Source organism: Agelaius phoeniceus, chromosome 1 (assembly GCF_051311805.1).
Source record: "Agelaius phoeniceus isolate bAgePho1 chromosome 1, bAgePho1.hap1, whole genome shotgun sequence".
NCBI lineage: Eukaryota > Metazoa > Chordata > Aves > Passeriformes > Icteridae > Agelaius > Agelaius phoeniceus.
The window spans coordinates 9,440,788-9,459,348 of NC_135265.1; the positions used below are offsets into that span (position 1 = coordinate 9,440,788).

Consider the following 18,561-nt stretch of genomic DNA (forward strand, 5'->3'; position numbering starts at 1 on the left):
GTTTTTGCAAAAGAAAGCATATCCAGCAAATGCAGATGAACTTTGTAATCATTCACCTCAGCATTAAAATTAAAAAGGTATACTAGTCCTCATCTTCATGTTTGAATTAAAATTTAAAACAATTTTTAAATCCTTCCTTTTAAGCCCCTAATGGAATGAAAGAAGCAAATCTGGTTGCCTATGCCATTATGAATTTCAGAGTCTATTCTTGCTGATGAAATTTGTATGCTGTATTTGAACAAACTGTCATGCTAATGACATTCCTCAGTCTGGTGTCTTCAATAATAAGCAAACTGAGTTTTTAAATGTAGTTGATGGGATTTTTTTCTCTCTCAGACACCCTATGAGGAAAAACAGAATTTCCCATTTACTTTCATGACCTCTGATTTAAAAGCAAAGATTGCACATTATTTACTACTGGATGATTTTCCTGAAATTTAATGAGGACTAAGTACAAATATGACAGAAGTAATTATCACAGTTTTATTCTGCACAGTCAGGGTCTCCTTGTGCTGTAATTGCAAGCCTTTCATTCAGCTGCCGATACCAGAGTTATTATCATAGTACTTTATGTTATTTCAGAGAGGAGGGAAACAGATTTCTACCTCACTTTTACCCTGCAAATGTATCCCAAGGACTCATTTTGCCTGGCCTCATGCTACAGCTAAATAAAAGACATATGGGAAGAATTTGGACTAAATCTTTCCTGATTCTCTTCACCCAGCTGCAGTGGGGCCACCAATATAACCCCAGTTTCACATCCTACTGTGAAGTATTGAGGTATTGAGGGGGGGCAGCATTTTTTCAAAGGCAGAAACATGTGGGCAGGTGGCCAGCTCATTGTCTAGCACGGGGATTTTTTTACCGTGTGCTGCGGCACTCATTTAGACTTCAGTGAAGGTTGAGTGAGCCCCAGCTGGAGACTGGACCACTGACCCAGAAGCTGCAGATACCCAGCAATATGTATGGGAGCTCAAATAGAATTACTTTATTTTACACTCTTCCTGCACCAGACAGCTCCCACACACAGGGAGGAAAAAGCCTCTTGCAGTCACTTCATCCTGTACTGATCCTGTGCTATCAATGCCCATCTCACAACAGTGCTCACTCCTCACCCAGGCTCTGCAAGGAGCAAGTGCACCAGGAGCATCACTGTATTGACAGGATAATTACTGAGGTTATTTAAGTTGAAGGAGTCTGAAGGAAAGAAATGGTAGGATTTTTGCAAGAGTGAGTGAAAGCAGTTGTACTGATACTCCACATCCACTGTGTGCTCTCACAGACACTCACTAAGTGTGTGCCTGCTACCAGGAAAGATCTCGAGTAAACAGCAGTAGAAACAGCACATATGTCCAACTTAGGCTTCACTAGCTCCATAAACACAGTAAATATTGCAGAATATTTACTGTCTTTATAGAGTGCCCAATTCAGTATTGCAGTGGGCATTTGAAATGGGGAGAACAGAAACTGAATATCTCTGCCACTTCTATATTCAACCTCATTATACAAAAACTACACCAGATGAACAAATATGTTTACACTAATCTGAAGATATTTAATTTGGCTCAAAATTCAGCAGTTTGCAGGGAATCCTTCCAGACCATGGGCTTGCAAAGCAGGGATTTCCTCCTATCAGCCCCCCATTGTATCACCTCCAGGAAACACATTTTGATCTATTGCTTTCAAAACAGCAAAATGACTACTGGCTTAGTGGAGCAAACTCATGTAACTAACTGGAGCATCTCTTTCTTTGGAATAGTAGGTCTACACAAATGTCACCTGTGGCACCCTCTCCTCACAGTAGGCTCTCTATCCTACCAGGAAGAAGAAGAACTTGAAATTTTTTCTTGGCAGTTTTTCTTGGCTATGCAAGTTACTGGGCACTAATCCCAATCTAATGAAACACTTGTGAACCCGTTTATTTCTGGGCATAGAAGTATTTCTGTAAGAGATACAAAGACAGCCATAAGAATCTTTGATTCATCAGTGTGACTTGTATTGAACAGAACTCTTGAATCAGGGAAAACAACAAAAAAATAAATATGGTTCTAACTCTGGAGATGGACCCTTATTAAGAGCTGGATGGAAAGGCAAGATTACAACCCTTTGTAAAAACACAAGAGCTAAAGCTGTGGGAGCAGGGACCCTGTGCTTGCATGAGTTTTGGGAATCCTGATAAAGCAAACCTCTTCCCAGTTTTGTCAGTGGGATATCTTAGTCCTGTTTCTCCACTTACAACAGTCTACTTAATCTAATACTTTACTCAGTGTAATCAAAGAAACAGTTACACTATAATCCAAAACTACAATTGCAACAGACACATACACACATGCAAGAATTTACCCCCTTCTCCAGCCAAAATTGTGTACTAAAACTAGCTAAGCTGTGTCTACACAGACTTCTGGGCAGGTTGCAGATGTCCAGTGTTTCAGTAAAAACCCAGCAGTTGTACTGCTGTCAACACTGAACCCGCCTTAGCACTGTCTACAGATGCTGTAATTCCACTTTGCTACCACGTTGTTGCCATGTGAGTTACAACCAAGCTCCTACAAGAATACAATATCTCACTTCCAGTTACCACCTCCCACTCCTGTCCTTCCCACAAAACCTCTCCGTTTCTACTATCAGATGAAGGCTTGACCAAACATAACTCACCAGCTGGGTCCTGAAGACACAGGCAGAGCACTGAAGCCCTGGAGCTGGACCTCTGTGTGTGATTTTACAAGCAGGATGGATATTCCTTGGAACACGACCTACTGTGATCTCCTGATCCTGCTGCCAGACAGAGCTTGCTCTGGTCAGAGACACACCTAAAAACAGTCTAAAAGCTCTAATCTGTGCCTATCTACTCTTGTCCTCTGAAATGGAAACTGGCAATCCCTCAATATGCAGGTGCTTTGGTTTCCCCTCCACCCTAAGCCAAAGACAAAAATGTCCCAAAGGTGTTTTTTTGGCTTCTGTGTGTTTTTTGACTCTTTGAATAAAGTGCTTTTATGTGTTGAAGGAAATGAAGCTTTGAACTCTGCTGAAACAAAGATCAGGGAACACTTTTTATGTAGCTGTTGGGGTTTTTTTAAAGAAAAAAAGTATTGTCAACAACATTGGAAGGAAGCAGCCTGTAATTTCATGCTGTTGCAAATTGTCAGCTGCCTTGCCCACACAAAGTCATTTAACTGGGGGAGTGATACTCCCCAGGAAAATGAGCCAGTAATGGCAAATACAGCCCACTGCAGTGAGATCTTATTCTCCATCCTAAGCTCTTTCTCACAGTTGCCCTATAATAACTTTTTGGTGCCTAATTAATGTGAATAAGAACTGTGAGAAAAAGCAACTGCAATACCAGCAGTCCCACAAGGTCAAGGACACAGTGCCTTTTTCCCCCTTCACTTGGATATCCTGACACTTCCTTGAGATGCTATGACAGGCCAATGCCACTGGAATGACTGTACCTGTTTAAGTGTCTGCAAATGGAGACCTTTTCTCCCTATCACCTTTCATGGACAAGAAAAGGGTTCAAATTCAGCTCACACAGTCATGGGAAATGGCAGCTGGGCAACCCTGGAGTATCTGGACACAAAAACTGGACTGACCTACTTTGCAGTTGGAATGAATGCACAGGGGCTAGGGGATCCTGTTCTTGCTTTCAAAACAGCAGCCTCAGAGAAGAACCAGGAGAGATACAGAACCACCCCACTGTGCTTCACTAGGTCAACAGAATAAGAAAGGTAGGAGGAAATGTCACTTCCTAATGCAGAAGAAGCTCAGAATTCTGAGGAGCTCAGCTCTCCATGCCTACAGAAACCATTCCTCCTACTGTGGCTAGCAGGACAATGCAAAAAAGAACAAGCTATTTTTATCTCTCAGGAGAAGGAAAAGCTCCAAGTAAAGTAAAGCATTGATTTTATAACCTGCAAGTTAATAAAATCTAATATCAAGAACAGAAAAACTGACAGTATTACAAGGTAGAACAAGGGCTATCTAGTGACTTTTTCTTGGTAAATAAACTTCAAGAGTATTGCATGAATACATATTTCTCTTCAATTTGAAAGAACAGGCTGAAGCACCAGTGTTGTGAGGTGCTCACAACCTGAGAGTAGCAGTGAGGTGCCTGGAGTGACCCTATTTTGACAACAAGGAATGGCAAGGATCAGCTGTTTGGAATACTTCTCATAGGTTACCATACTTACAATGGGGCTGGCGTTGATGTAGTCTGAATTGTCGTGGCTACTTTCACCTTTCAAACATATCCTGGAATGGTCATCTGCAAAGGAGAAAACAAGAGAAGAAAGTTTCTATGCCAGTATTCCACCCATTTTATGTCAGACAATTCAAAGTCAGATTAATGTGCTTTTCAAGACAGGAAAATATCAGGAAGGATATTTCCTTCTGACTGCCAACCTAGCCATAGGGTTGATACAGCCACAGCACCACAGCCTGACTCAGGCATGAAACAATGGGATATTCCAGTGGCTCACTATCACAAAACCTGTCTTCATGAGATGCACTGTGATATGCTACAACCTCTCATAAGAAAAACCTCTCTACTGTTCAGGGAGTTTAAGATTTAAACCAGGCAAATCACTAAACCCCCCCAGTATTATAACAAACATTCCTGTGCTTGCAGGGTCATGGAAGAGAGAAGCTGATGGGACTTTGTCCACCCAGCTTCTCTAAAACATGAACAGCAGGGACATGGAAGGACAGCTGAGAGCTGGACAGTAAGTTAATCTGTCCTAGTCTAAGACCAGTGCTGTGTGGTGTTCCACCAGTGATGTGGGGAGACAATCTGACTTGGAGATGATCATGGAAGAGACAAAATGCCAACAATTTCACTTAAAGTACAAGTGGAGCACACACAGACATTTTACACTTCTGATACCAGTAAAGAAAACAGCAGTTCTGGACATAGGAGACTCACTCCTGTTGTTTGCCCATCATCACAATTATTTTATCACTTTTTAACTTGTAATTTTACTGGTGCTAGCTCAATTATAATTCAAGCTGGCACACCCCAAACTCCAGTCTTTTTAGTATTTTATTTTTAAATTATTTCTATATCAGAACACGTATAACGGATGGGTTTTATTTGTCTGTACTCATGCAGAGACAATGCGGATATCTGCATCTCTTCCCATCATCCAGACTCGCTTTCTGTTATGAGAAAAGAAATGTTTCTATGTGATGAATCATTTCATCCTGATTTAGCTGTCACAAACAGGCCAAATTGTGTTCAAGAAATGCCATTTCTTTTCACTGACTAAAGAAAGAAAGCCCAGACCCCACTCAGATAATTTTAGAGATGTCTAAGTCTCCATATGAATCCCAAACAACTTGTACCTGATATATATCCAGCACAATTTATACTCCTCAGGAAACCTACCCTGCACAGTATATGGTAGAAAGAGGTTGTGGAACTGCCCTTTCTATAACCTCTACAGCTGAACACAGACAGTGATGTTTTGAGAGGACTGAGGATCTTTCCAGTGATTCTTCAAATAGACAAAGTAAGAGCTCATTGTCTAGTGGCCTGAGACACCACTCAACACCAGGATTCCAAGCTGGCTGTTAAGTACCAATCATTATCATAATCATGAGGAATAATAAATGAATTATCAGACATTCTAAGGACCATACAGGAAGGTAGAGACAGAGAGTTAGGGCTCTACTTAGGCTTATTTAACAGCAATGCCATGGCAGCTCAGCAGATGAGCAAGACAAAGGGATGTTTGTAAGAGTGTTGTTTATAGTCACTCAATCTCACCCAACAGTGTCAGCAATCTTCTCCTGGAACAAGATTAGTGATGAACAAGTCATGTCAAATAACTGAAGAGATATTCTTTACTATTCACATAAAATTACTTCCCCTGCTAAGTTTGAGGATGAAGAAGACAAGAAAGAGAACATGCTCATGAACATTATTCATTTCCATCCCACTTTGGCACCACTGGACAAAAAAATCCAAAACATGAATAAGAACTTCTGACACCTGAGATCTTGGGCTACCCGATATTTTTTATATCAGAGGCTTTGCAACGAGCAAATGTCACAGAGTGCTTGAAGAATTGCAGCTCTGAAGCCTTCTGGCTTTGCAGGAGGTACACAGGTTACATGCAGTAAATGTGGTCTCACATACCTTAAGCTAAGCAAGCACTCAGGATAAGCCCTGTTCATTGAATAGCAAAAGTGTTTGAAGTAATCACCAAAGGAAACGTGTGAAATGTTTTCAGAGGGATGAAGGAGAGAGAGCAGACAGTGATTCATCAGTACTTAGCAAACAGATGTCAGGGTGACTCTCCAATAAGAGTCAGGTGTGAGATCAGTAACTTATAGATCTTTTTTTTTATTTTTTTAAACACAGAGTTTTATCCAGACCCTCTGATTTAGTGTGCCATGTCATCATCTCGCAGTCTTGGAGGGTTTATTAGAGGGCAAAACATGTTAAGGCTTAGTGAAAAGGTGTTGAGACTTTGTATTTGCTCTTAGAAAAAGGAAGGGTACAAAAAAGGTTGGACATGTTTTTCTGCATATATCAGGAGTTTGCACCCATGTGTGCTTCAGCTGCAGCATCAAACATTCATATTGACAATGAACAGATTGTGCTTGTCTATGCCTGTTATCACCTCAAAGCTTCTAGGAACTGGCATAATAGCTCTTCTGAAACAGGCAGGGGAAGAAGAAAAGAAAAAAGAAACCAAAAGAAAACCATGGACACCAGATTGTTATGTTAACAATGAGCAACTATGGGGAAGATGCTGAATGTACAGCATTTTTTTTTTTTTGGCAAACTGCATATCGATTATGTGAGAAGCAGGAAAAACAGGAAATACAAGGAAGGAAGGTATGTCAGAAATGGAAGATACACAAGATCAATCTAAATAGTGAGAAGGAAAGATGAATGAAGAAATAGGAGAGGAGAGGGGTGGTAATAAGGAAGTGAGAGACAAGACAAATGCTGTTACCAGCTACTGCAATCTGGCCAAGCTACAACTCAGCATCATTTTACGAATCTACAATAGCTGCTGCTGAATGCTGAGATGCTTTCTATTTGCTATTGCTCCAGCCAAGCCACAGCTGAAAGAAAAGCAAAATGTACAGATGGATACATGTGGCAGAGGGAGGCTTCCTAAATAAAAAGGTTAATATTGACCTGTAGCTTCAGAGAAACACGTCACAATGTTGGATTTTATATACATGTAAAATATAAATTATAAAATATAGAGGATAGAGCATCAAGGACATGATATAAGCAAATACACATGAGTTTGCAGTATATAAATCTCAATTTACAGACTGCAAAAGCTACATTTTGGTGTCTACACATAGATATATTCATGTGAATTGCTTAATGGAACTTGATTTAGGTTGTTAAACTAGAACATGGACTGTTTGAGAAACTGTAGGGTAGATGAGACATTGCACAAGGAAAAGAGACAGGGCACAAGAACCCAAGACTTTTACCTTATTAGACCAGCATCTGAAGCTCTCACAGGATACACAGTGGCATCCCAAAGCTATTCATTTCACCATAACCCAAATACCAGCTGTGGCCATTGCACAGCTCTCCTGATGTCACTGCAGTGACTGGCTCTTCACTGGCTCTGTCAGGGGCTTTGACACCTGGCTCACAAGGAGACACTTAAATTCAGGCATCCTGATCTACAATCTCACAGACTCATGCCCAGAAAACTTGGTTTCAATGCCTCAGTGTAGGTTTCCATTGATATTTGAGAGTCCTAAAGACACTTGGGCCAGCAAGCAGGAGGGTCACAAGTCTCCCACTGAGCTGGTGTTACACCTACTAGTTCTGCCTGGGTACCTTGAGTACTTTGGGCATCTCAAACAACACTGGATTCCTGTGCTTAAATGACTCAGTCAAGCACAAAATGTTATTACTATCTGAATTATTATCTGAATAATTATTATTATTATTGACCTATACTACAGGAGTATGACATCTCAATCTTTTACTTCTCTCACAGTGGCCCTGCAATTTAATGAAGATTATTTTTGTTGTTAGATGGAGATTGAAAGCTTGTAAAAGTAAGACTCACATTTTCCCTCAGCCTTCTGTTTCCTTTTAATCAGATACTTCTGAAGGAACAGAACCAACAAACATAAGGTTGAAAACAAGGAATATGGGCAAATTTGGGTTGTCTGAATCTGGGCATCACAGAATAAGGCAAATCTTGCAGCAATCAACCTGGCACATCCTGCCTGGATCATAATTTTATTCCTTCTAGATTTAGACTGATTTTTGGGTTTTTTTAAATACAAAGCACTACACAGGACTTCACCGAATTAAGAAAGAACTACTGAAAAATGAAAGTGGTGCAGCCTGAAGATTACAAAGAATCATAATCTGCTGATTATCATTATTTTGCCCATAGATGATCTGCAGAAAATGGAACTTTTCTTTGCTCTGAACTGCTCGAGTTCCTTCATTTCAGAGCACTATTTGCACATGCATTCATAACATGGATAATGGACACAACCCTCTGCTCAGGTGCTCCCATCTCTGGTGCACAACCCCAGGCTGTGCCCTTAAGGCAAACAAGGCTCAGATCTGGGTGCATGTTCTGCCCCTAAATGCTTTGCTCTCCTTTAGAGGAAAGGCAAAGCACAGAGATAACCAGGTTGTTTAAATATGTACCACAGCCCATGGATATGGCTATGGTGGACAGCTTTTGATAGATGTTCACTGCAAAAAGTTGTTTGCCAAATGTTTAAAATACCTGCATATATTAATGGTGTACATAAATAAAAACATACAGTATTGACTCTGTTGAGATGGGTTCATTTTTCAGAGATGCAAAAAGAGAAAAAAAAATTGGAAAGCTTTTTTGGAGCTGCTCAAGTATTCATAAACAAAATAGGCATCACTAAATTATAGCACTAAATATAAACACCGTGTGTCCTAAATTATAGCAATCTGCTTCTTGATTGGATAAAAGGATATAGTTTTGTTAATCTAGAAGGTCCAGGCAACTTGAATTGTTAGTATGTTTTAAACTAGTAATTAGTTAAGTGCAGTGTCAAGGTGTTCTGCTATCAAGTATTTTAAAAGCTGTTTGTATAGAAAATAGAAAAGTTAGGTATAAGAATAAGCTATGATAAAATTGTGATAATAACTAGATCAGTTATATAATCAGTATATATAAAAATAATCTTGTATTGGTTCAGAAAGAAAAATACAAAGCAAATGCAACATATTAAAACTTATTTGAAGCCTTTCTAAGAGGAAATCTTCTATGTGAATTGGCAATCTTGTTCTACCTTGTCAAGGTGATTATGAATATGAAAGGGGTGAGGAAACACTAACAAGGCATTACTTGCTCTGTGAGAATACACTGAATATAACATAACAGCTCTGTAGAATATCAAAAGCATTTCAGGTTTGCTTCTTCATACATTATGAAGCAAATCTATGGCTTTTTTGCTATAGTTTTATTGTCTAACACAGTTTAAAAAAAAGTGGGCAAACTGGGCCCTCTCATCTCAGTCTAATCTTAGAGTCTAAAATAACCAACACCTTATCAAAATTTAATATTGTTTAAACTCTATGCCATACTTGCCACCCACCAACAAAGTAGTAAGTAGTTTAAACATATATAACATGACAGCTGTTTACGAGTGCACAGCCACCTCAGAAAGTGAAGGCAGGTAATTTTCTGCAATTCAGTCAAAAAGGAAAATTCCCAGTGCAGTAATATTTGTAATAGAAGTTTCCACATTGAAGAAACAAAGCAAATGTGTAATTTTACCCTTTTAAATGTACTAAAACACTTATAGTTAAAACTTCAGATAAATTGTAGTCACCCTGTCCATGTCCTTCACCAAATCACCTTCAGTCAGCACTGATTTAGTCTAGACCCAGATATGGGAGAAACAGGCACAACAACATGCCATGAAAGAAGCAATGCCAGAGAAACAAAGGTTGGTCAGTGCTGGCTGATACATCCACGAGGTACAATGTGATGAAAAGAGACTGATTACCTGTCACCATCCCTGAGAGTATTTAAAAGACATGTACACGTGCTATTCAGAAATGTGGTTTGGTGGTGGTCTGGCAGTGCTGGGTTAACGACTCAATGTGATGATCTCAGATGTCTTTCCCAACCCAAATGATTCTATGACACCCAAGTTAAAAATCTCTGCTCTTCAGCACTGTTACAGCCATGATACTTCTGGATTTGGAGGTAGAAAAGTCTAGTCTGAAGGTTTCTATCTTATAGCTCATTGAATCATGAAGACACAGTTTCTACATCAGTCAAATAACCAGCACCAATTTCTGGCAACATCTGTAGCTCCCATGCTGTCTCTGTGGCAGCAACCAAAACCAGTCTAGCTTAATTTATGAGCAGGAACTTGAAATACCTTAAGATGGTCTGACTGTAAGTCCATATTGATGGAACACTTTAAGCAGGAAGATTAACTTGGATCAATACATATTTTCATGGAAAATTTTCTCTGCCTATCATGTCAGTTAAGTGCTGGGATTTTTTTCAGGATGTAAAAGGACACAGAAGGCTTGCACTACCTCAACCTTCATGGTGACTTCTTTAGAACTCCTCAACAAGCCTGATCCCAAAACACATGGAAGTCAGCAAACTGCTGCTGCTGCCCCATAAGGCTTTTGCCCACCACCGTATTTACTCAGGAGAATTAATACTGCTAAGTTGCTGTAATCCTCTCCTGTGTAGCAAAGTATTGCAGAAAGAGCCACTACATAAACAATAGAGACAAATCCTGCTGAAGCAAATATGATGGGGACTGATGGGCTCAGTTAAATTACCACGTCCTTCCAAAGAATCTTCACTCTAAATCTGGCTATGACATTTACTTAAAGTGTTACCTGTCATTTCTCCATTCCTAAAGGAGGAATAGTACTTACTCAAGACTCTCTTAGGGAAAATTAATGTTTTCAGGGCACCTTAAAAATTAAACCAGCTATATACGTTTGCCAAACTATCCAGCTGGATTGTGGGCACGCTGATTGAGAGCATTTTGGTTGCTGTGGACCGTGCATATATTCTCAGTTTCATTTTTGTTTCATTGGTTGCCTAATGAAATATGTGTCCATACATTACCAATGTAATCTATGAGATATATATAGATATATGTTTGCATAGCAAAAATATGTTACTTTTATTTCAAGCTCAAAAGGCGGCTGCTTACAGGAAAGATTCTAGGAATATAAAGATCGGTTCCTTTTTTCATCATTATTTTTATTTTTGTGTGTTTAGAGAAGCCTTGAGAGAGAAGTCAGTTTGCAAGTTTATCCACTGAAGCCTAAAGGGGCTCCTTCAGTACAGCTGAGTATATGATAAACAGATTATCTGGCTCTGCCTATAAACTGCTGGTATTACTGCTGGATGGACAAGAGACCAACTTGTCTTGGTCAGAAGAAGAGACTTCTACTGAATAGCTGCAGGTGCCACTCTTGTACAGACAGCATATTCCAGCACTGACAATCACTCTGGCTATGGAATTTGGTGAGACAGCACAGCTGCAGCAGCAGTGTTATGTGGCACAGTTGTGCATTTTTGTAACATATATGTGACATACAAGGAGATAAACAGGGTCTGATAAGACAACAGGACATGCACCCAGCCCAAAATCATAGCCACAGCTTCCAGTACACACAGAAACCACTCCACATTGTTTACCTGCCTTCTGCAGCTCTCACACCAGTGTGCAAAGAATACTGGGGCATGTATGAAGAACCAAAATGGCAAGGTGCAAAGGGAAGTGTACATACATGGTACCACGGCCCGGGAGCGGTTCTTTGGCACGTTCTCCTCCCGCTGTGCCACGCTGCTCTCGTTGGGCTCAGCCTGGTAAGCACACAGGGCTTCCCACTCCTTCTCCAGACGGTTCTTGTTCTTCAGGTGATCCTCCATGTAGGACTGGAATGAAAAGAATACTGCATTAAGCAATGGCTTAGCAAGGCTGAAAGCTAAGCTTAAAGGATGTTTCTCAAAGTGTGGGAATCCTGAGCTTTGGAAAAAAAAACTGGCTCGGTTTTAAGGTTCATTTATTTACTTAATAGAGAGTTAACTTCAAGCTTATTTGTGCTATGAAAAATGAGAATGATAAAATGTACCAGTGCTAACAGAGAGGAAATGTATGAAACATCCAGTTACTGAGCTTTAGGAGAAAATTATTTCTTCTTCAGTACCTAGAAAACATAAGCCCAAATGTCTCTTTCATCAGGCAATGGAAAAGAAACAAAATTCCATTAACAAAAATTACTACAAACAACAACTTCTGTCAAAACAAAGGATTTTACAACCAAATTTCAAGCACATATGCAGGCCACAACAGTGATAGAAATATTGAAAAGAATTTAAAAATTGCCAGGCAGAACTGTTGTAGCTCAAGCACTGGGTCATCAGAAACTCATCTTGCAGATGAAAAGGCACAGAGAGGGCCTTCAACTGAGGAGGTGCTGTTAATTAATATTAATATATGTTGTCAAGGATTGTAAATTGCATTCAGTTAACAGTATTGGGAAAAGCATCACCAAAGAAAACTGTGGCAGGATTATGGGCCTCAAAGTATCTTGGTGCTGGTCTTAAGGTTTTGCAGATCTCCCAAGGCTAGAGCTCCAGCAGTGGATAGGAATTCAGCTCCAAAGATTTGAGAAAAGTGAACCAAAACCCTTTTCCTTCACCCCATGGATCAGAAAATAATCCAAGTAGGTGGAGGGAGGAGAGCAGAAAATAGGAAGAGGGGGGGAAACCCAGAAATCTTCCCCTGCCTTTAACATGAAAATTAAGAAAGTGATCATCTGGTACTTTGAGCCTGCTTATACACGCTCATTACCTTGCAGAGCCTGCCATCTTCTACAGCAAGCAAGAGAAATATCTCACTTTACACCCTGTTCATATTTGTAAATTAAACTCCATATTGCCTGTACTAGGCAGGCTGAAATTAACATTCCTAAACAGATTTAAAAAGGACAGAATGTTCAGGAGACAGGCTCTGGGGTCAATAGCAGAGCTTCTTGCCCAAACATCAGCCACAACGGGTTATTGCTGGAACCTGCTCTAATACAGCCCAATCTGTATCAAACCTTGTCTAGAAAAAGCTCCCAGAAAGGATTCACTGTAAAGTACAAAAAGCACTTTAATTGCTTAGAAAACCCTTTCCATAGACAATCTTTCTGATGTTGAATTGTTCTTCCTAAATGTGCTTTAGAGAAGAAAGGCTCTCGTGCCCTCTCTACAGGTTTAACAGAAGGTGTAAAAAGCTTGCAGCTTGTCCTCTGCCAAACAGGAGCTCTGCAAATCTGTTGTGCCACTGTGCTTCCCACCTGGCTGGCAGGGCAGGATACAGCTCCCTGCTGCAGCTTGAACAGTTTTTTGATGACAAAGAGCCCCTGACACACAGCTTTGTTTGGTGCAGGGTTTGTTGGGCGCTGTCTTTATGCAAGGTTTGTAAATCAAACCTGGTACTGAAAAACCAATTCAAGAAGCGACGCTTCAGAAGGGATGTCTTTAAGGACACAGAAAGATATTGCATTAGAAGAAAGGTTTCTAAAGGAGGTAAAAAAATAGTGGTGGCCTAGATACAATCAAAACACCTACTGTGTGATTGCTTTTTCTCTATAATGAAGGAAGAAGCATTGCAGTGGACAGAGCTGTGCCCTGACAGACGTGGAGCTGGGAGAGTGGTGTGGCCCCGGTGTGTGTCGGGGTGTGGGTCTGGTAACAAGTTACCAGCATTAACTTGCAAGTTAACAGGAGGAAACCATCCTCTAATAATTTGTTTGTCCTTGTCAAAAGGCTGTTGCTACGGGGGAAAGGAGGGAGACTAAAGAGCCTGTTCTTTTCTCCTAGCAATTCTGTGCCTGTATACTGAAATATATATACTGAAATCATAGGGGAAAAAGAAAAAAAAAAGAATAATCCCTCCAGAGCAGAGACTTGCTGGTATATAAGAATTTTTATGAGGCAAAGGGAAAAAATAGCAAAATCTTACAATACCACAGAGCCAAGACTGCTGGCTTCAGAGCAGCTGTTTAGCATGCAGCAGAGATCAGGCAGTCAAGGACCAGCCCGTAGCATCTTCCCATTTTAAACCACAGTTTTATAATCTGATTCATTTTGACATGCCCATCACCAATGTCCCACAGACTTCAGGGACATTTTATGCAGATATACAGATCTGCCAACACTGAATCTCCAAAATCCTGGTAGGCCCACAAAGGAAAGGAAAAGGGCCATGAACATTTGATTCCTAAAGCAGAACTGAATGTAGTAAGGAGCTTTCTGTTGACTCCAGCTTGTCTCTCTCATGATTTCAAGGATTGTATTTTAAAAGGAAATTTAATTTCCTTTTAAAATCATCAAATCTGTCACAGTTAAGGTAAAGTTTACAGTTAAGATAAATTGACTGCTTTTATTGCACATGAACTTTCAAATAACTCAATGTTCTTTAAAAGTTATTGCTTTTACCTTCATTTTTCAGGTAATCTTGAGTGTAAAGATACATGAATTTTCAAATGAAAACACATTGAAATCTTTACTTTAACCAATCATTTCTTATGTGGTTTCAATTCCTGCATCACATGGATCAGATTCACAGGGCGCTTCCTGACAGACCTTGAGGAGGACAATTTGAATGGACCCATGGAAGGCTCTGCCCAATATGCACATCTGCTTTACACACATTTTTAAAAGCTGCTGAGGAAGAAGCTTGCTTTAAAACATTCAGGAGCCAGACAATTCCCTCAGAGTTAAGTAATCTTTCATTTACAGTCCTTCAGAGCCCCTACGCTCATCCCCACTTTGCTAAACAGAAGCTTAGTGATTTTGAAACACTCTCTTGGGAGCTGCTGGATGTACATTAAATTGAGTGGAACTTCTGATATTTTAGAGATTGTATGTCTACTCAAATCCACTCCTTAATTAGGATGTTTTGATGAGACATTTTGCAGTGTTTGCCTGATGCACAAGAAATTCATTACCAACGTGTCAAACACGCACGCGATTGTCCTTGTCCCAGAGCAGCAGGTAAAATAAATAGAGGTTGTCACCACTGTTATTGCACTGCTCCTCAAGCCTGCTGAAAAAAGCAGAGGTCTAGCCTCACCAATATGGCACAACAAGGCAAGTCCTGTAATCCCAAGTATATGCTATTATTTAAACAAACACCATCTGCTTGCACAGGTCCTCTGATGCACCTTAAATTCCATTAACCTTAATTTTCCTTCCACAGGGCCTGACCTGTGAGGACAATAGGTAGCTCAGTCCCTACTTTCTCTTGTTGAGACAGAGGAGATACTCTTGCTGCCAAACATGCTGTGGGGATAAGGAGGATGTGCTGATGTAATGAGGACAGAGTGGATGTATTACAAAATCCATTATTACTGTGTGAGACCTGCCAGTTGCAAGGCAAAAGGGGAGCTTTCAGCAAGAGGATGAAAAGCTGTCCCAGGGACAATGAATGGGCTGAAGAGACACTGCCAGTGGCACATATTAAGACAGATTTTATGTGCCTGAACACAGGCACAAAGACAGAGCACAGTGGCTTGGTTTGGCTTTGGTAGAACGTGGCTTTGTTAGAGCTTCCTGTGTGCTCAGCTGATGTTGTAATAGGGTGTCAAACTACTTTGGTTTTCCTTATTTTTTTCTTTACTCTTTTATCTAGAAAGGTGTCCAACACATGCTCTGTGACTAAATAAGGTTAAAAATATAACTATTAAATTCTAATTGACTGGTCAATCTTTAAATCATAGAATCAAAATCATTTAGGTTGGAAAAGTCTCTCAGATCATCAAGTCCAACTGGTAACCCAGCACTTCCAAGTCTACCACTAAGCCATGTTCCTCAGTACCACGTCTATATGTCTTTTAAATACCTCCCGAGATAGTGGTGACCCCACCACTGCCCTGGGCAGCCTGTTCCAGTGCTTGACAGCCCTTTTGGTGAAGAAATTTTCCTTAATATCCAATCTAAACCTCCCCTGGCACAACTTGAGGCCACTTCTTCTCCTATCACCTTTTACTTGGTTGAAGAGAGACAGTACTTTCTTCAGAGACAGTATGGTTTGCATCTGTCAAGATATTTGTTTTAAAAATGCCTATTTTATTAGCTGATGTTCAGTTGCCACAATTACTTTTGACAACATACTTCCAATATGGTACTTGAGTAGAAACCCTTTCCATGACTGAGGATGCATCTTTCAGTGAAAATATGTGCAAGTCTCAAATTAACAGACCTTGACAGGTCTAATCGAATTTCACTTGTCAGCTGAAGATGTGGATGTGAAATTATCTTAATCCTTGTGAATGGTGACTGCCCAAACCCACACTGTTCACCCAACAGTGTGGGAACCACTGCTTTCAAACTGCTGCTGCTTTTTCCAGAGATGCAGAGGGCCAGGCAGTGCTGTTGTGCTTCCCAGGGTTCCTCAGAAGGAAGAGAGGAAATTCTAGAGGAATTTGTCTTAGCTATTATAAGGCAAATTGTGCAGAAAAAGACTATACTTGAAAACATTTGTTTTGTATTCTTGGCAGTTAATTTAAATAATGTGGTTTTTTGCCTTTGTTCCTTGCTAACTCATGGGTTGTATCGTTCTGGCCCAGGATGCCCCAGAATTCTTGCTACTCTGTTTGAATTTCTTTGTGTTCTTTAGTACACATTGCATTGACTACATGTAAGAGGAATACTTTTCTGCATAAATCCAATTTGCTTTCAACACCACATATGGTTTTGTCCTTCCATTTTCTGGCTTAATACCTTATCATTAGTGGCTTCACAGTAAATTTCTCTGTTCCCACTCATATTACTCACAGTGCTATAGAATTCAGAGACAGAAGCAGCCTATCTGATTACTTGTTTCCAGGTCTTCAAATAATATAATTTCTTGTATATCACTAGGATTTTTCTAACATTTGGCTGTTCTGTATCTGAAGCAGAAGCCTAAAGCACAGTTCATTACTACTTCTTGGGACTCTGACTGTTCTGAGCTATACATTGTATACCTGGAAATATACAAATATTTTCAATAAAGAATGGTAGTTCTCATTTGAGATTTTTATAGGGATGTCAACAACGTTGCTTTTCTTTTTCAAACTTAATTTGCTACTCATTTTCAGCAAGCCATGTATTTCAACTTTAGTCTGTTTGCTCAGAATATTGCTGTTCTCCACAAGTTCTGCTTGTATATATTCCAGTGTCTTCACAGATCATGAATTAATGGATCTATGCAAATTATAGATATGTCTTCTTGTGACTCTTTTCTTCAAAGATAATTTCTTTGTTGTATGTGTTTTCAGGTTTAACACTTTCAAACTTTTGAATTACTCCTCTGTCATCACATCTGTGCAGAATTTTAGACTGTGATGAAAGTCATTGTCACTTCCACTGATTTCCACATCATTATTTAAAAAGTTAAATATAACTGGATCTAAGAGCATTTCCTGTACTCTGCCAGACACTCCTAGACATAGCTTTCAATCATTACTTTTTGTATATCAAGCTTTTGCCTCATTTCAATTCACATAATTGTCCTCTAAAAATTTGGCATTAATTTTTCAATTAACTATTTATGAGACAGTGTCACGACTTTATTAAAATTTGTATGGATAGCATCCATTGTTTTCACTTCAACTACTGGGTTTTGTAGTTTTACTTAAATAAAAAGCAATCAGGTTTGTTCAGGCAAGATTTGCTCTTTAGAAAATTATGCATATTCTTACTCATTGTTCAACTATCCAATGGAAAGGGTGTAGGAGATTAGCAAACACACAAAGGAAAGACTCCAGCCTTCCCCATCCTCTTACATGACACCTTACATTTCCTTTTATGCCCTTGAAAAATCTCTCTCTAGATAATCAGCAACTCCTTTTTTAATATGTGCTCCCTTATTTTCTAGGGCTGAGTCTAGACTCAGAGAATAGCAACAGAGAAGTTCATTTCTGTTCTCTGTTCCTGCTCTCCACTCCTCTTTTACAAAATTATTAGTTTATTCTTCTATTTTGGTGCACACAAACTTGTCCAGAGCTGATCAAATAAAGCCCCCTGAGATCAGAGTCACTATTACAACTCTGAGCCATATTCAGATCCTGCAGAGCACCACATTGTTTTTTATGCACTTTTTAAGCATTTCTCACTTCCCAGCATTTTCAGAGTAACCCTGAAGTTACTTTGGGGTCTTGCTTGCAGAAGATCAGTCTTCTTCCCTGAGCTGCCCTGGTGTCCTTGCACTGATAAAAGGCTGGGATCTCATCACATGTTTCCACGAAGAAACTTCCAGTGGTGCTGAAACATGGGAGCAGAGCCAAACTATGCCCATGCTCTCCTACTTTTCTTCCTAGCAAAGCAAACCTTAAATAAAGAGAGGATGCACTATCTCAATCATTTTCAGTCTTTCCATCAACTAGCATGCTAAGAAAATAACTTTTTGCCAAGTTAGTTGTTCCATGGAAGTCCCACAGTTGTTTCTGGTGCTCTAATCCAACCAACCCACAATAATGCAGAGCCTGTAACTGGTACCAAGACCAGCTCCATCTCTTGAACTTCAATCTATAAATGTTAGGAATGCCAGCTTTAA

At 39.8% G+C, this 18,561-nt stretch overlaps 1 protein-coding gene across 1 annotated transcript in view; it reads right to left on the reverse strand.

Moving 5' to 3' along the window:
* The window catches only part of PTPRN2 (protein tyrosine phosphatase receptor type N2), a 635,649-nt gene that overhangs the window by 50,599 nt on the left and 566,489 nt on the right, over positions 1–18,561 (reverse strand). The window contains exons 15-16 of the mRNA XM_077191900.1: positions 11,759–11,906; positions 4,188–4,261 (exon numbers count right to left, since the gene is read on the reverse strand). Coding sequence (XP_077048015.1) covers positions 4,188–4,261; positions 11,759–11,906 — 222 coding nt within the window. The remainder of the gene's footprint in view (positions 1–4,187; positions 4,262–11,758; positions 11,907–18,561) is intronic.